The sequence below is a fragment of the Anguilla anguilla genome, chromosome 4 (genome assembly GCF_013347855.1).
Source record: "Anguilla anguilla isolate fAngAng1 chromosome 4, fAngAng1.pri, whole genome shotgun sequence".
Taxonomy (NCBI): Eukaryota; Metazoa; Chordata; class Actinopteri; order Anguilliformes; family Anguillidae; genus Anguilla; species Anguilla anguilla.
The window spans coordinates 10,437,545-10,453,684 of record NC_049204.1 but is presented as its reverse complement, the minus strand read 5'-3'; the positions used below and the strand labels follow the sequence as shown (position 1 = coordinate 10,453,684).

Here is a 16,140-nt window from a genome sequence, read left to right as displayed (position 1 = left end):
TCAAAATAAGTATTGTACCTTACTGAACCCGTGTTCAGCAGTTGTCTACGACCATAAAATGCACTTTTTTGTACTTCGCTTTGGATAAAAGCGTCTGCCAAATGAATGTAATGTAATGTTATATATTATTTAATAAATATATCTGCTATCTTAATAGTAATAGTAAAAGTGATGTATCAGTGGAAAATGTCTTGTTTTCATTTGTATATTTGCATCAGTTATAATCAGGGACTTCACACAAAGTTAAATTACATATGCTGTTTCTGATTTCACACCAATTCCATTGACCGACCAGTCCTTAACAGGGATTTGTATCTCTGACTCAGTTTCACTGTATGTAGCAAATTCCCCCACAAAATTCCAGAAATTTCTCCGCTCCATCACTGGTGTATATGTAGCCTATGTCTCACAGTGCCAAAGAATGTGTGTTTTTTTCCAAAGATATCTTGGGTTTCAAATTTTTCCTCTGGCTTGAACCTACTGTGAAGGCCATTAGATAGCAGTTAGTCTCTATCCCCAGCCAGACTCACTCTCAAACACAATAATCCCAAACTGAGCACACCATCCTCCAGTCCAGACCTCACAGGGCTATACTGAGGTCAGATGTTTTCGGTGGTTCTTGGGTGATCAGATCTTCTCTGTGAGCTTTGCGGGGTGGACTTTCAGTTCCTTAGTGGGGCTATATGCCATGCATCACTCATTAGACATAGTAAACATTTGGGTCAAGTGAAGAATACATCTGTTATGCCCAGAAGATGCACTACATGGCCAGAAGTAGGTGGACACCTGACATCCAGCATCTCTTTCTAAATTATGGGCATTAATATGGACTTGGTCCACCCTCTGCTTTAACAACCTCCACTATTCAGGGAAGGCTTTATACTAGATGTTGAAGCATTGCTGCATGGGTTTGCTTCCATTCAGCCAGAAGTGCATGAGTAAGGTTGGGTACTGATTGGGCGATTAGGCCTGACTCACAGTTGGCTTTCTAATTGATCCCAAAGGTGTTTGGTGGGGTGTTAGGTCAGGGCTGTGTGCAGGCCAATCAAGTTCTTCTACACCATTCTTTACAGAACCGTTTCTATATGGACCTCGCTGTGTGCCTGAGGGCATTGCCATGCTGAAACAGGAAAGGGCCTTCCCCAAACTGTTGGGGAAGCACAGAATTGTCTAGAATGTGGTTGTATGCTGTAGCACTAAGATTTGCCTTCTCTGGAACTAAGGGGCCTAGCCCTAACCATGAAAAACAGCCCCAGACCCAGTGTCCAGATACTTTTGGTCATATAGAGTATGAGATCCCAGTTATCGTGCATCTTTAAAGTTTGGAATTTGATAACTTTGACATTCTCCCCTGCATTCCCTGATTATAATTAGAAGATAGGTAATGTTTTGAATATACATTACACAGTAGATTTCTTCTTCCTCTTCTACTTCTTCATTACAATAGCAGTAATAAAAGTAATAATAACAATTATTGATTCTGATACTCTTTCTGTGAAGGTATGGGCCAGTTGGGCAGGTGTAATGAAGTGCTTTAAATGTTTCATACAGCTGCCGTGCTGTCTGCTTAGTTTCAAGCAGAGGGGAAGCGTGTGAGAGTTCAGAAGCAGGCAGTTGTGTGTCTGTGGGAGGAAGGCAGCTCACTCTGAATGCTTCTGAATGCACATCACACACATTTGGAGGCCCCCCATTGATTTAGGGCTGTGTTTGTGTGCGGTGGTGAGGCCTTTGCACTGTGTCGATAACAACAGTGTGTGTGTGTGAGAGAGAGAGAGAGAAGGAGGGAGGGAGAGAGAGAAAGAGAGTCTGAGAGAGAGAGATAGAGACAGAGAGAGAGGGAGGGAGAGGGAGAGAGAGAGAGAAAGAGAGACTGTGAGAGAGAGAGAGAGAGAGAGAGAGAGAGAGAGATAATTCTACCCTGTTCGCCTGCACTCTGTGGTTCAGCCCGAGCTGCCGCGACGACAGCCGTTTCCGTGGGTGTCACGGCTCACCTGGCTCCCCGACGACAGGGATAACAAAGGCATGAGGAAGGAATCATGAGTCTCTCGTGGTAAGCAGCTTCCGCACTTCCTTCCCTCCCAGGGGACCCGCTGTCGCGACTTCAGAGCCGGAATGGCGCACGTGCCAGCGAAGCGGAGCCCCGCGGAAACCTCGCGTTGACGAAACCTACCCGTCGCTCCCCCGTGCTAGCTGCGCGTTCGCTTCTCGTTTCGCCTCCCTCGCGGGGTCTTTTGCGTGAGCCGCTGCGGGGCCGCTTCGCTGTTTTTTTGTGTGGTGAAAAGCGTACTTTTGTTGTTGCGTTTTGTTTGTTGTTCTCATAGTCAGAAAACTGTCCAGTCCTCTTGTTTGACTTCTGGTAAATAATTAGCAGAGACGCGGCGCTCGCAGCATGGAGTCGGGTCGTCGCGTTTTCTGAATGCGGAGCACGTCCACATTTACACAGTTTCGTTACATAAGTGTGCTGAATTTGTGGAAGAGGCAGACGGAGAGGTACGGGAAGCAATAGGCACAGAAGCTGGAGATTGCAATGCCGTCAGGTCTAGATTTGAAATCAGTTCTTTCTGAGCTTTCCTTCTTTCGGTTAACGCTCATTTGATTACCCGTTATTACACAAATGCGTCTGGGGCGTTTACAGCTCAATAGAACTTATAATGATGCTTTGTTTTGTTATATGCAGTATTGAAATTTACATTTTTCTTTTGCGCTAAGGATTGAGATGGTAGAATAAATGGAACCTGCCTGTGAAAGGCCTTAATTAAATTCATTTCTTTCACTTGTTGGATCCACTGTTTTGGATATTCAGTGTTCACTTTGCTTGTTTTTTTTCAAGATGTTACATTCTCTGAAAAAATATGTGCATTCTCTGAAAAAATATGTGCAGTACTTCAAGTGGGTTCTCAGACAGTTGCACTCCTCTTCTCTTCTGGGGCACAGAATTGCGTCGCCATGGCGACGTGTCTGTTATCCACATCATTCGACGGCGGTTTGAACTGACTGCGCCCCGCCCCTGTGCGTGAGGAAATTCTCAGCGCTCGCGAGCCGCAGTCGCAACCAGGCGGCCCGCTTGAAGTTAGCGCTCCCTGCGAAGTCTGTTGCTGTGCGTGAACCCGCACTGAGCCCCCCTCCCTCCTCCCTGTCGCCTTAGCCGTAGCTTAGCTGACCCTGCTGTGAAGGAGACCTACTCGCAGAGCCGTCACCCTGCAGTCGCCCCCAAACGCACTCTGAGAAGGTTCTCTGTGACTGTGCAAGACCCCAATGGAAGTACACTGCGTGTGTTTTTCGGAGGGGCGGAACGTTCTCGCCGAATGCGAACGCCCGTACTGAACGCGCTCGTCTAACACGCTTACTGAACGCACTCGCTGGCTACACTTGCCGAGCGCGCTCTCTGTGAATGCTCACAGGAGACGGTGCTGTGGATGGAGCAGTCTCCCAAAGGGCCTTTTATCCACTCGCACCTGAGGTGCTTCTTCTCTTAGCTCATATGAGACTCCACACAGCCCCGGCTTGAGGTTACCTGGTGCCATCTGCTCTGCTGTAAGCCCAACGGGGACATGGGTCAAAGGAGGTAAAAAATATACTGAACCTGAAATGCGTGCGACACAGAGTACGGAATAGCAGTACAAATACAAAAAGGTGCTAACAGTGGCTGCTAACTCTAAATGTGATCATTTTACACTCCCCCTATTCTAGAATCCCGTTACGTCTGGGGGCGTAATGGTAGCCATCCCCAAGCTCCGCGGTGGCGTTACACAAGGAGCGGGGGCCTTTTTTTTTTTTCCGAGATCGAGTTTCGGTGCCTGTGCTCCTCTATCATTGGCTACTGTGGCCCGCTGAGGAGGAGGGGTGCGCCGTTCCGCTCTCGCGCGGCAGATTCGGTTACGGCTCCCCCCCACCCCACCCCAACCCCCACCCCCCGGTGCCCGTCCGCTGTTAACCGTTCGTGGCCCGTGCCGTCCTGCCCTGTTCTCACCCGCCTCCCCCTCCTGGTGTTTCTGTTTAACCTGTCGGAAGGGTTCCCTTGACCTGCTTGTGCCTTTATGCTCATATTGTCGTCCAGCACGCGACAGTGATCGTTTGATTAGGTCTTTTTTAAAGAATGGTGACTCTGCACTTGACTTCCTTTGCATGTTTTAAGTTTAGCCCTTTAATCACTTAAAAATCTAATTATTTTTTTCTCTTTCATTTTTAGTGTGTTGTCAGGCATTTTACACAGCACTGTCCACTCAGGACTAATAATCGCTGCACAAATTTTTCTGAGGCCCCACATTTTTAGTGGCTCCCTGTTGGGAACGTGGAAGTCTTGCCAAGCGTCCCCTTTTTACATTTTTCTCCAACTGACATGCATGTGAATTATTCTTATGTTTCTTCACGTACGTTTAAGTTTTTCCGTTACGGTCAAGCGTGCATTATTATGTCAGACAAAGACTGTTTCCGTTATGGAACGTCACGCACCGTGCTCTTCAGGGGGAGGCAGGGGTCTCTCAGAGTGCAGCACCTGTTAGCCCGTCTCTGGCTCTGGAGCACGTTAGCGGAACCCCCCTTTAGCGTGTAGCACGGCCGTGCGTGCGTACAGGCAGGCGGACGGTGTGTAGAGGGAAATCGTGGAAGGTTCGCTGAAACGGACCCTGGAACCTGACCTCTGCTCTTATTGGCGTTGGCTTCTCTGTTGAGCCCCTGGTTTCTCTGTTTGCCATAATGTGAGGTGAGACCTACCGGATCCCGGATCATTGTACAAACGGGTTTCTTGGCACTCTGTTGATAGTCTCTGAGGCTCTCCTAGCGGTATTGCACAGACCATTTGTTTCCCCTTTTCTTCCGTGTGCAGTCTGACCACTTGCACGCGACTTTCGCCTCGAGTATCGCCAGAACTGGGGAGGAGGGGGAGCGGGATGCAGCTCAATCTCTGTGCTGCAGCCGATTCCATTCAGGTTTTTGTCTAGAATTAGATCTGTCATCTGCCAAGATGGTGCCAAGATGTGATGTCTTTGCTTCCAAACACCAGGGGCCTGCGTGGTGTGGAATACCTAATGTTGCGTTAGATGTAAGGCCTACGTTTTTCTCCCAGATTAGATGCTGGTGTTTCTGTGTCAGGAAAATGACTGACTGTGAGACAAATGGGGTTTGATTGCAAACGGACTGTGTCCGATTGACAGTTTGTGCTACGCCTGGAATTTGACTTCTTTCCTCACTCTATTAAACCTCTTTTGCCGCTGCAAATGAAAGGTCAGAAGAAGCTGTGTGCGTTGGTGTTTGTGTGCGTGTGCGTGCACTTGCGTGCGCGTGCGTTGCTCCCGTATGTTTGCTTTAAGAATTTGTTTTTATCGTGTGCGCGCTCGTGAAAGCCGTTTTTACGGTAGGTGCTGAAGGCTCGTGTTTGCGTGTCCAGTAGCCCGTTGGTTCTGCACACAGTCCGTGCAGCGCTGCGTACAGCGGTGACGACGACTGGCGTTTAACTGTTCTGTGTGTGATACTGCGAGTACGCGTTCTGCACTGTCGACAGAAGTGGGTGGGAGCCAAAGACCGGCGTTTGACCTCACCGCTTGTGTGCGTGTGCGTATGCTTACGTGTGTGTGTGCGCGTGCGTGTGTCCGTGTGCCTGTGCGTGCACGTGTGTGTGAACACGTTCACGCGCGTGTGCGTATGCTTGCGTGTGTGTGCTTGTGTGTGTGTCCGTGTGCCTGTGCGTGCACGTGTGTGTGAACACGTTCACGCGCGTGTGCGTATGCTTGCGTGTGTGTGCTTGTGTGTGTGTGTGTGTATGCTTATGTGTGTGTGCACATGCGTGTGAACATGTTCACGTGTGTGTGTGTGTGTATGCTTGCATACGTGTGTACATGTGCGTATGCTTATGTGTGTGTGCACATGCGTGTGCACATGTTCACGCGTGCGTGTGTAAGCGTGTGTGTGTGTGTGCGTGTGTGTGTGTGTGGTTGTGTATGCTTGCGTGCGTGTGCGTGTGTGTGCTTATGTGTGTGTGCGTGTGTGTATGCTTATGTGTGTGTGCACATGTTCACGCGTGCGTGTGTAAGCGTGTGTGTGCGTGTGTGTGTGTGTGTGTGTGTGTGTGTGCATATGGTCATGCGCGTGCGTGTGTGTATGTGTGCGTGTGCATATGGTCATGCGTGTGTTTGCTCTCTCAGGCTCCTGGAGACGGACAGCAAGTCGCTGAAGTCGGTGAACGGCTCGCGGCGCAACAGCGGCGCCTCCCTGGTGTCCAGCTCCTCGGCCTCCTCCAACCTCTCCCACCTGGAGGAGGACACCTGGATCCTCTGGGGCCGCATCGTCAACGACTGGGAGGACGTGCGCAAGAAGAGGGAGAAGCAGCTCAAGGTAAAAGAAGGAATAAATAAGCGCGTGAACGAATAAATATGCAACGTGCGGGACTTGCGTTGGGAATCTTCCCTTCCGGCTTTGAAGTCAGGTGGTTCGAATCATCAAAGCCCCCCCCCCCCCCCCATGAGTAGTGAAGCAAGGGGGTTTTTCATTTGGAAATGATTACCCCCTGCACACAGATGTGCATTCACTGTCACTTTAAGACTGGAAAATTATTGATATAAATTATTTTGCGCAGAGCTCAGCAGTACTCTCCTTTGAGGAGTATTTGAGGAGGATTTTGGGTGCACCATTCTTGTTTTGTTCATTAGCAAACATTCCCACAACCGTCTAAGTGTACGGTTACTGGGGTGGAAAATGTGATTTAGGGAATATTTTATGCTGTTCCAATTAAATACAAGCCAGACGCTTTTCCCTCTGTAGTGTTTCCGTAGTTCGTCTGTCTCTGGTTTTGTCTCTTTAAATATTCAACTCATCAAGCCTGGGGAATCGGAGACGATCTCTACTCTTTACCAAATAAGGCCATCAGTCAGCCAATCAAGAGTGTCCTGTTTCTACCAATGTAACTGCTCATTACCCGGCCGTGTGGTGTTGACTGTTAGCCTACTGAGGACGTAGCCGCCGAGCGTGCCTCTGTGTGACTGAACACACTGAAATCGCAACCTCCTCTCGCCTCGCGCGGCTGCTTCCTGTTAAGATGAAGGCTGGCCGTGCCTTTTTTCTTCTTGCAGTCGTACGTCCTGTCCACAGTGCTTTCTGCAGTCACGTGCTTCACTCTCACTCTCTCTCTCTCTCTACAACGTAGTGGACGGTTCTGCCAACGCAATCCACGTGTCTCTCCTTCTCCTAAGAGTTGGGTGGTTCTGAGAGAGAGGAGGGAAAGATGGGTGTACTTTTCCGTGCGAGGCTTTTTGCTGGGTAAACGGACTAAAGATGTAAAGCCTAATGTTTGCACAAGGCAAATTCCTTTGGGTTTATACATTATAGGCTATGTTCTGCGTCTGTTATCCCATGATGCTGTGCAAACTGTGGCTTGATGGCTCGTCAGGTGTAATGGTTAAGAAACTGGGCCTACATCCCAGAGGTTCCAGGTTCAATCCTCAGGTCAAGTGTGCTATCTTTTTCCCCTTGAACAAGGCACCTTACTTGAATTGCTTTACATTGGAAAAAAAATGACAGCTTATGAAAACGAGCATGATTTGAGATTTTTTTCTAAGATCTAAGATTTTTTCTAATGATCTTCCTGTGGGTTAAGCTTTTTAAGATTTCTTAAAACCAGGGATGTAATTAAAGGCAAAACAATGTCAGTGCTAAAATGCAAGGTAATTAGATAATTCTTATGTGGAAAAAGTCGGTATTTTGTTACAGAATCCTTGCTTGCAACAACTGCATCAAACCTCTGTCTCACTGACATCACCAGACTCTTCACTTGTGGTGCTTTGCCAGGCTTTTATGCTTTGCCAGGCCTGTTTCAAGCTTGTGCTCATTGGTCAGGGTTTCTGCCTACGGGATTCAAGTATGGTGATTGACTTGGCCAGTTGAACGTTTTCCACCTTTAATGTCTGATGAACTCCTGTGTTAAGTCTGCAGTATGTTTCTATCTGATAAACTGCTGTCTTGAGTCTGCAGTATGTTTTTTTTTTTCTGATGTTCTCCTGTGTTAAGTGTGCAGTATGTTTGTCTGATGAGCTCCTGTGTTAAGTGTGCAGTATGTTTGTCTGATGAGCTCCTGTGTTAAGTGTGCGGTATGTTTGTCTGACGAACTCCTGTGTTCAGTCTGCAGTATATTTCTGGTCATTCTCCTGCTGCATAAGCTGCTGGCCAATAAGTCTGGTGGTATTTTTATTTACATTTGCAGACAAGATCCATTTGTGTATATCCAGATTCATCCTACTCCTGCCATTTTCAGTTACATCGCCACTAAAGAACGCAGAGCCCATTCCATAAGCAGGCATACAGGCCCAAGCCCGGGCATTGCCTCCGCCATGCTTCGCTGTTCAAGTGCTGTGCTTTCATCATTGGCTGTTCCTGTTTTTCTTCACGCTTAAGCCTTCCATCGCTTTCATCGATGTTTATTTTGGTCTCATCGGCCCATAAAACCTCGTTCGAGAACTCCTGTGGCTCATCTCCGAATTTCATGGCAAATTCCAATCAGGCCTGTCTGTTCTTGCAGCTGTTATAAGGGGCTTACACCCGGCTGTACAGCCTCTGTGTTTTTCTTGAAGTCTTCTGCAGATTGTGGAAGTTGATATTTACACCCCACACTCTGGAGATAATTTTTTGATTTCACTTCCAGTGACTTTGGGATGGTTCTTTCTACACACTTAAAATTTTGTTTTGCTATCGACTGCTGTAGTCTTTTGAACTACCTGTTCTTGGCCTCTGCGTTTGGGAGAAGAGCGATGAGGTGGGTTGAGGAAGCCACTCTCCTTCCACGGATTCCAGATCCAGACTCAGTCAAAACCCAATAAGCTAGCTAATCTTGTTTGCCACCGAAACCGGTCACACTTGCCAGTTGTCTCTCAGTGGGTCATTAGAGGAGGAAATGCATTAACTGAATAACATCCACTCTGCTGCTGAGGGGGAAAATTGGCTCCCCAGCTAGCATCGCCGTCAAGGGTAAATATAGCGGCGCAAAATTGTATCATCTGTGACAGAGGTACTCGCACTGTACAGAAAGCATGAGATCAGCGTGGGCACAAATGAGAACGAGGTTTTCTTTTTTATTCTTGCTTTCATCTAGTCAGCTTGCAAAGGAAGATCGATTTTCCGTGTTTGTGAAACAATCTCAGGCATATTTTCCCAGCTGAGGCAACCCAAAGTAGCTGTTTGTTGCCCGAAATCTCAATGCTTGCAAAAACACCTTCTGAATCAAACGCTACCTGATCCTTAAGCCACCAGCTAGACATCTTGCAGATTAGCAAAACATACAAAACCAGGGCTACCAACTAAGAGCTGTTTTGTTCAGATCCCTAACCATTGTCAGAATTAATTATAGTGTAACAGACAATTTGATTAATATCAGTGATAATTGTAGGTTCTGTCATCCAATGCTGGTCGTTGTCATCCAGTGCTATAGTCGTTAGCATTGAGTGCTACAATTGATAGCTTCCAGTGCTATGGTTGTTAGCACTAGTGCTTAGTTGTTAGCATCCAGTGCTAGAGTTTTAGCATCTGTTAATGTGTCCCTCATAGGAGCTGGTGAGGAAAGGGATGGTCGTTAGCATCTAGTGTTCTAGTTGTTAGCATCCAGTGCTAGAGTTGTAGCATTTGTTGATGTGTCCCTCATAGGAGCTGGTGAGGAAGGGGATACCGCACCACTTCAGGGCTATAGTGTGGCAGCTGCTGTGCAATGCCCAGAACATGCCCATTAAGGACCAGTATTCGGAGCTGCTGAAGATGTCGTCACCCTGTGAGAGGCTCATCCGCAGAGACATCGCCCGGACATACCCTGAGCACGAGTTCTTCAAGGAGAAGGACAGCCTGGGCCAGGAGGTGCTCTTCAACGTTATGAAGGTGAGATACTCGCAAAGGCTGTCTGACACCGTCCCTTATAAAGGCCCCTCTGACACTGTCCCTCATAGAGGCCCACTGACACTGTCCATCATAAAGGCCCACTGACATCGTCCCTCATAAAGGCCCCTCTGACACCGTCCCTCATGGAGTCCCTCTGACACCGTCCCTCATAGAGGCCCCTCTGACACTGTCCATCATAAAGGCCCACTGACACTGTCCCTCATAGAGGCCCTCTGACACTGTCCCTCATAGAGGCCCTCTGACACTGTCCCTCATAGAGGCCCCTCTGACACCGTCCCTCATGGAGTCCCTCTGACACCGTCCCTCATAAAGGGAATTTCCCCCTGTCTGAATACCGCATTAGTTTGACTCTGGAGTAATATTGTCGAGTGCAGGGAAAGGTGAAAGGCATGGAGGTGAAATGGAACAGGTCAGATTGGCTTTGTTAGGCCATAGCCTGTTGCTCCTGTTTTGGCCGCGCCTGTTTGAATTATCACATTCCAATCGCGTGTTTCAGTTCTGTTCCAGTTTAATTTGCAGCTATGATTGTGTGTGTTCTAGTTTAATTATACTGCCACCCTTTTGCTTTGGATTACCTTTTGGTAAGCAAACATTCAGGTTTGGTGATAATATAGTTTTGACGGCACACTAGCATAAAACACAATAGCGGCCTATTTTTTAAATTATTTTAAATGCATGCAAGATCGTTTAGTTTTGTCAGAAATGGTGTTGTCTTTGAAAATTTGTCACACTATAAAAGGCGACGTGAAAGGAAGCCCTAATTTCTGCTGCCACCCTGCTGGCCTTTCGAGGCAAAATTGGTAATCGTTTAAGTTACGGTATCCCTTCAAAGCACTTACATATTTCCCATCTCAGAGTGTTTGTGCTGAGAGGAAACTATGCTGTGCTTCATTACATTACGTGTGTCTGCATTATCTGGTTCTTTCTGCATCCAGTTCGATAATCTCTTTTCATTATTGTGTTATGAAATATCTTTTATGACGGTAGCCGTGCTAACATTAGAAGTTAAGCTTCTAATGCCGTGTCCTCAGCGGTAGGATGCTATACTGCCCAGAGTGCTATCGGTTTCAGGCAGTTACCTGGCAGCAGGCATCAAGAAGATAATTGAATGCTTGTGTATATGCATTATTCAGCTGAGTCGGAGGCAGGGTTTCTGTGGAAAGCCGGTTGACTTCATTCACCGGTAGGATGGAAAAGTGTGATGTCTGCAGTAACACCCTTAACTATTAAAGGCACTATCTGCAGCGCTGTGTGTCTCGGGGCAAGGAGCTTCCCTTTCGCGTGATTGGCTGTTCACCTGAGGTGACTTCCTTGTTGTCGCAGGCGTACTCTCTCGTGGACCGGGAGGTTGGTTACTGTCAAGGAAGCGCATTCATTGTCGGACTGCTGCTCATGCAGGTAATGTAATAACATTTCAACTTGCATGTGCATGCACACACATGCACGCACGCCCGCACGCACACACACACATGCAGACACACACGCAGGCACACACACACACACACACACACACACACACACACACACACACACGCACACATAAACCCTGGAGTTGTGGTAAATTCCATTTAAATTCTGTCGTTTCAGGAAATGGATTGCCATTTAATTCACTGGTTGTAAAAGGCTTGCTGAACATTGTGGGCTTTTTTTTTACGGTTAACAAATTGAATTTCGGCTCGACTGAACTGAGATTGAATTCACCCCAGCCCGACATATACAAACACACACAAACACGCACACATCTTCACGTCCCTTGCGGTAGTCTGCCATTGAGAATAGAAGCTTCATGCTGTTCTGACAGTTTTTTTGGAGTCATTTCCTAAGCGTTGTCTCAGGTCATAAATACTGATGAACTGTTCAGTACAGTCATGCCGTGGGGCCTGTTGTCTGTGCACAGATTTTGTGGACTCACGGTGTAGTGCAGTCAGGCCATCTGACTGTTGTCTTTGCACAGTGCAGTACAGACCAGTACATTCAGGCCATGTGACTGTTGTCTGTGCACAGGTACTGCAGACTCAGGCAGTGTAGTACAGTCAGTACAGTATGGTACAGTGCATTAGTCAGGCCATCTGACTGTTGTCTGTGTGCAGTGTAGTACAGATCAGTACAGTCAGGCCATGTGACTCTTGTCTGTGCACAGACCTGTACTGCAGACTCAGGCAGTGTAGTACAGTCAGTACAGTATGGTACAGTGCATTAGTCAGGCCATCTGACTGCTGTCTGTGTGCAGTGTAGTACAGTGTAGTACAGATCAGTACAGTTAGGCCATGTGACTGTTGTCTGTGCACAGACCTGCACTGCAGACTCAGGCAGTGTAGTACAGTCGGTACAGTATGGTACAGTGCATTAGTCAGGCCATCTGACTGTTGTCTGTGTGCAGTGTAGTACAGTGTAGTACAGATCAGTACAGCCAGGCCATGTGACTGTGACATGTGTTGTCTGTGCTCAGTGTAGTACACTGCTGTACAGTGCAGCACAGTCAGGCCTCACGAGGCTCTCTCGTCTGTGCGCAGATGCCGGAGGAGGAGGCCTTCTGCGTGTTTGTGAAGCTGATGCAGGACTACAGACTGAGGGAGCTCTTCAAGCCCAGCATGGCCGAGCTGGGACTCTGCATGTACCAGTTTGAGTATATGATCCAGGTAAGACAGCACCGGTCCTCTATGAAATCTGCCTCTCCCCCTGTGCCAATAGGGTTATTAATATGAAAATGATTTTGTTTATTTTATTTGTGGGTGTACCTGTTAGATTGTGAATATTGTTTTGCTGGTGGTATCCCTCTAGGATTATGAGCATTATTTATGGTAACCGTGTAGGATTTTGAATATTATTTAGCTTTGGGTTATATCTGTATTATGTGAAATTATGGAACTGATCGTTTGGCTGACTTCATGAACGAGATTTAATTGGCGGTACGCATGTGAGGTAATAGAAATCGTGGATTTTATTGGTTAATGTATGACTTACCCAATGCACGCTGGGATTGGCTCCAGCTTACCCTGTGACCCTGCCCAGGATAAGTGGGTATAGATAATGGATGGATAACTAAGATGGTGAACAATAGTTAGCTGGTAGTATGACTACGATAATGAAGATAATTGATGTGCGTGTGACTCAGACAATATCATTTAAACACTTGGGTGTGGGCGTTTCTGCTGAATGCTGTTTGCTGTCCTGTCGCCTGATCGCATTTCCTCCTGCAGGAGCAGCTCCCGGAGCTCCACCAGCACTTCCAGTCCCAGAGTTTCCACACCTCCATGTACGCCTCCTCCTGGTTCCTCACCATCTTCCTCACCTCCTTCTCTCTTCCCGTCGCCACGAGGATCTTCGACATATTCATGTGCGAGGTCAGTCGCGTGCGCGGCCACCATGGTTTTCGCAGAATGTCCCTGGCGGTTGATCGGGGGTCACCTGACGACAGCGTAGGGTTATGGTGGCAGTAATAGAAGATTACCTTAATAAGCGGTAAATAAAAGCCGTAATAAAAATAATTTCTTCATTGTGAGACTGTAATAATGTCTCCCTGAGAACTGCGGCTGTTCAATGTGTCATGACCCTGTTACTCAAATCGCATTCCTCGCGGGCCGAGGACTTCTGGTTTTCCACCCTCCCTTTACCTGGGATTCAGGTGTGGAGCCAGCCTGGCCAGTCAGTAGCGCTAGCTTTAGGTTAATTAGTTGGGCGGAAAAGAAAACCAGGGCCGGATTTGGATTCGAGAGCCAGATTTGAGTATCCGTGCTTTATAATATAATATTGTGAAAATCTCAGCGTGCCTGTGTAAAAGTAGCTGAGGGGAGCCCCCTGGTGACCGAATGTGGGTATTACATGGCGGTGAAGCGCCTTTGTGTCCTACTCCATCCGCAGGGCCTGGAGATAGTGTTCCGCGTGGGACTGGCCATTCTCCAGATGAACCAGGGGGAGCTCATGCAGCTGGACATGGAGGGGATGTTACAGGTCAGAGCCTCTCGCCCCCGCGTTTCGGGGCCGGCCGTCGCCGCTGTCTTTTCAGTCCGTCTTGGTTACTTTGACAACCGTGACATCAACAGACACACGATTTATACTTGGTTTTTAACTGACTGCCCTGTACTTGTTCTAGCACTTTCAGAAGGTCGTGCCACAGCAGCTGGACAGCGGCCCTGACAGGGTGATCCTGATCGCGTATCAAGTCAAGTACAACGCAAAGAAGATGAAGAAGTAGGTTTTCCGTTGGGGTCCATCATTACAGTAGAGGTGGAATCTGCGGGTCTTCCACGAACCAAAGCACATCAGGGTTGTGTCGTAGCACTCCAGCCCTGAACCACTCAAGGCGCTCTTCCATATTCATTTAGACGATTGCCCATATCAGTTCTCCGATAATTAACCCTTTAATTCTCTATAATTTGTATTGGTGGGTAACTTCCTTTTGAAAGAGGTTGCATTTTTAATTGATTAATTTATAGAATTGCAGCTAAAATCTGCAATATCCAAATCCAAAACCAAGGACACCCATTCATTGAAATAAAGAGAAAGTGTGGATCGTGGCACTAACACAAATGACAGCAAATGTAATTATTTTGTTCACTGCTAGAAGATCCTTCAGTATGTACGTAATCTCTGTACTTGAGTTTCAGTGCACGTTAAATGACCGTAACTGTGTGTGGAAAAAGTGAATTGGCATGGGGTGAAATTCCTCCTGTGGCTTTTGTTTAATGATGTATTCTGATATTGTGTTATTAGGTTAGAAAAGGACTACACTACAATCAAAACAAAGGAGATGGAGGAGCAGGTGGAAATCAAGGTGAGTCCTCCACTGTGGCCTATGAGGATATCAATTACAGTAGACACAATGGAAGATGAATACTGCATTCGGTGCAGCAGAACTGAACGTCACCTGGAATGTCTCTCTTGCCTCACCTATGGAGACAATACAGGAATAAAATAGTCTGGCAGAGCAACTTACCTTCCAGTACCTTCACTGAAGTTGGTTTCAGTGCCTGATCGGAAACAAATCATTTATCGCTTCCTTCCTTCAGTCCGTTACTTCATAGTTACTCCGGATCTTCGTCTCTGCTTGCCGCTTCTAAAATTAAGTTATTTTGAAAACACAGTTGCTTAGTGGCCATGTAAGCACTTTGATGTTGTTTCCTGTTTGTGACTTTGTGAGATGCAACTGTCTTACAGAGGCTCCGTACAGAGAACAGGCTTTTGAAGCAGAGAATTGACACCCTGGAGAAAGTGAGTATTGCTGTGACTCCGCCCCTCATCCTGCATATCGCCCAACCAACCGGGGGCTTTCATACGAGAGAGAAGCACGCCATCTGCATACGCTCCTCCAGAGTGTGTGTGTGTGTGTGTGTGCGCACGTGTGTGTGTGTGTGTGTGTGTGTGTGTGTGTGTGTGTGTGTGTGAGTGTGTGTGTGTGTGTGTGATTCTTGTGGGTTACTAAAACACATGCATCTTGTTCACTAACTGGGCTTTGCAAACTACAGTATGTATGGTTTACTAAACTAAAACGCTTGCAAACACTGGACACTTTTTCAAGAATTCGTTGCTGCCTGATGTTAAAAGTAACGCGTGGTCCAAACCATTCCGTTTTGGGAAGGCGCCTGCACGTTTGGCGACTCTCGTTTTCGTACATGGGTGTAATTATGAGTGTACTTTTGAACAGGTAAGTCAGAATCGACTAAGGCTTTTACATTTAGAAGTGTACGCACTGTAACTTTAACAAGGAACCTTGTACGACGCCTGCAGTACGCGTGACACTAATGAGCGAGGTTGGTCTATGACATCCCGGATGTTGATAGGCTGACAGCTGAAATATCAGTGCATGCTGGGATCTGTAGTGTGGCTCCTGCCTCCTAATGATGCTCACCTAATCTGGTATGCAACAGCAGGCTGTGCGCCAACACAAGGCTGCAGATGATGCGTGCTTCGGACTGACTTGCTAATAACACTGACGTTTGGGGTACTGCTTGGAGGAACGCATACGCCCATACCACAGTATCGCCAGCGCAGTCTCTTCTTGCTAAAGCGCTGCTGAGCTTAAGGCCTTTCCTCTAACATATTAAAAGTAGTTATAAGTACAGTAGCGCCCAGCTTGCCTTTGCTTGGCCCTCATTGGCTGTCTTCTGCTTCGCTGTCTGAAGTTTGTCACCGCGCGCTACGTCGCTATCCGCTGTCCGCTTCACCACCACTTTGCCCACACTTCATTGCCACCACATCTCTGGCTTTGTCTCTTCTCCACCCTCCTCAGATGCTAACAAAAAGTTAAACACCTCCTAGACTAAATTATGG

General features: G+C 47.4%; 1 protein-coding gene across 6 annotated transcripts in view; it reads left to right on the top strand.

Moving 5' to 3' along the window:
- The window catches only part of LOC118225340 (ecotropic viral integration site 5 protein homolog), a 69,304-nt gene that overhangs the window by 26,254 nt on the left and 26,910 nt on the right, over positions 1–16,140 (top strand). For 5 of the 6 annotated variants that reach the window (XM_035413542.1, XM_035413547.1, XM_035413545.1 and 2 more), the window contains exons 3-11: positions 6,141–6,330; positions 9,625–9,849; positions 11,194–11,268; positions 12,384–12,509; positions 13,071–13,214; positions 13,732–13,821; positions 13,964–14,061; positions 14,584–14,644; positions 15,028–15,081. In XM_035413542.1, coding sequence (XP_035269433.1) covers positions 6,141–6,330; positions 9,625–9,849; positions 11,194–11,268; positions 12,384–12,509; positions 13,071–13,214; positions 13,732–13,821; positions 13,964–14,061; positions 14,584–14,644; positions 15,028–15,081 — 1,063 coding nt within the window. Of the gene's footprint in view, positions 1–1,860; positions 2,051–6,140; positions 6,331–9,624; positions 9,850–11,193; positions 11,269–12,383; positions 12,510–13,070; positions 13,215–13,731; positions 13,822–13,963; positions 14,062–14,583; positions 14,645–15,027; positions 15,082–16,140 lie in introns of those variants that run through there. The other variant, XM_035413544.1, reaches the window with a different exon arrangement.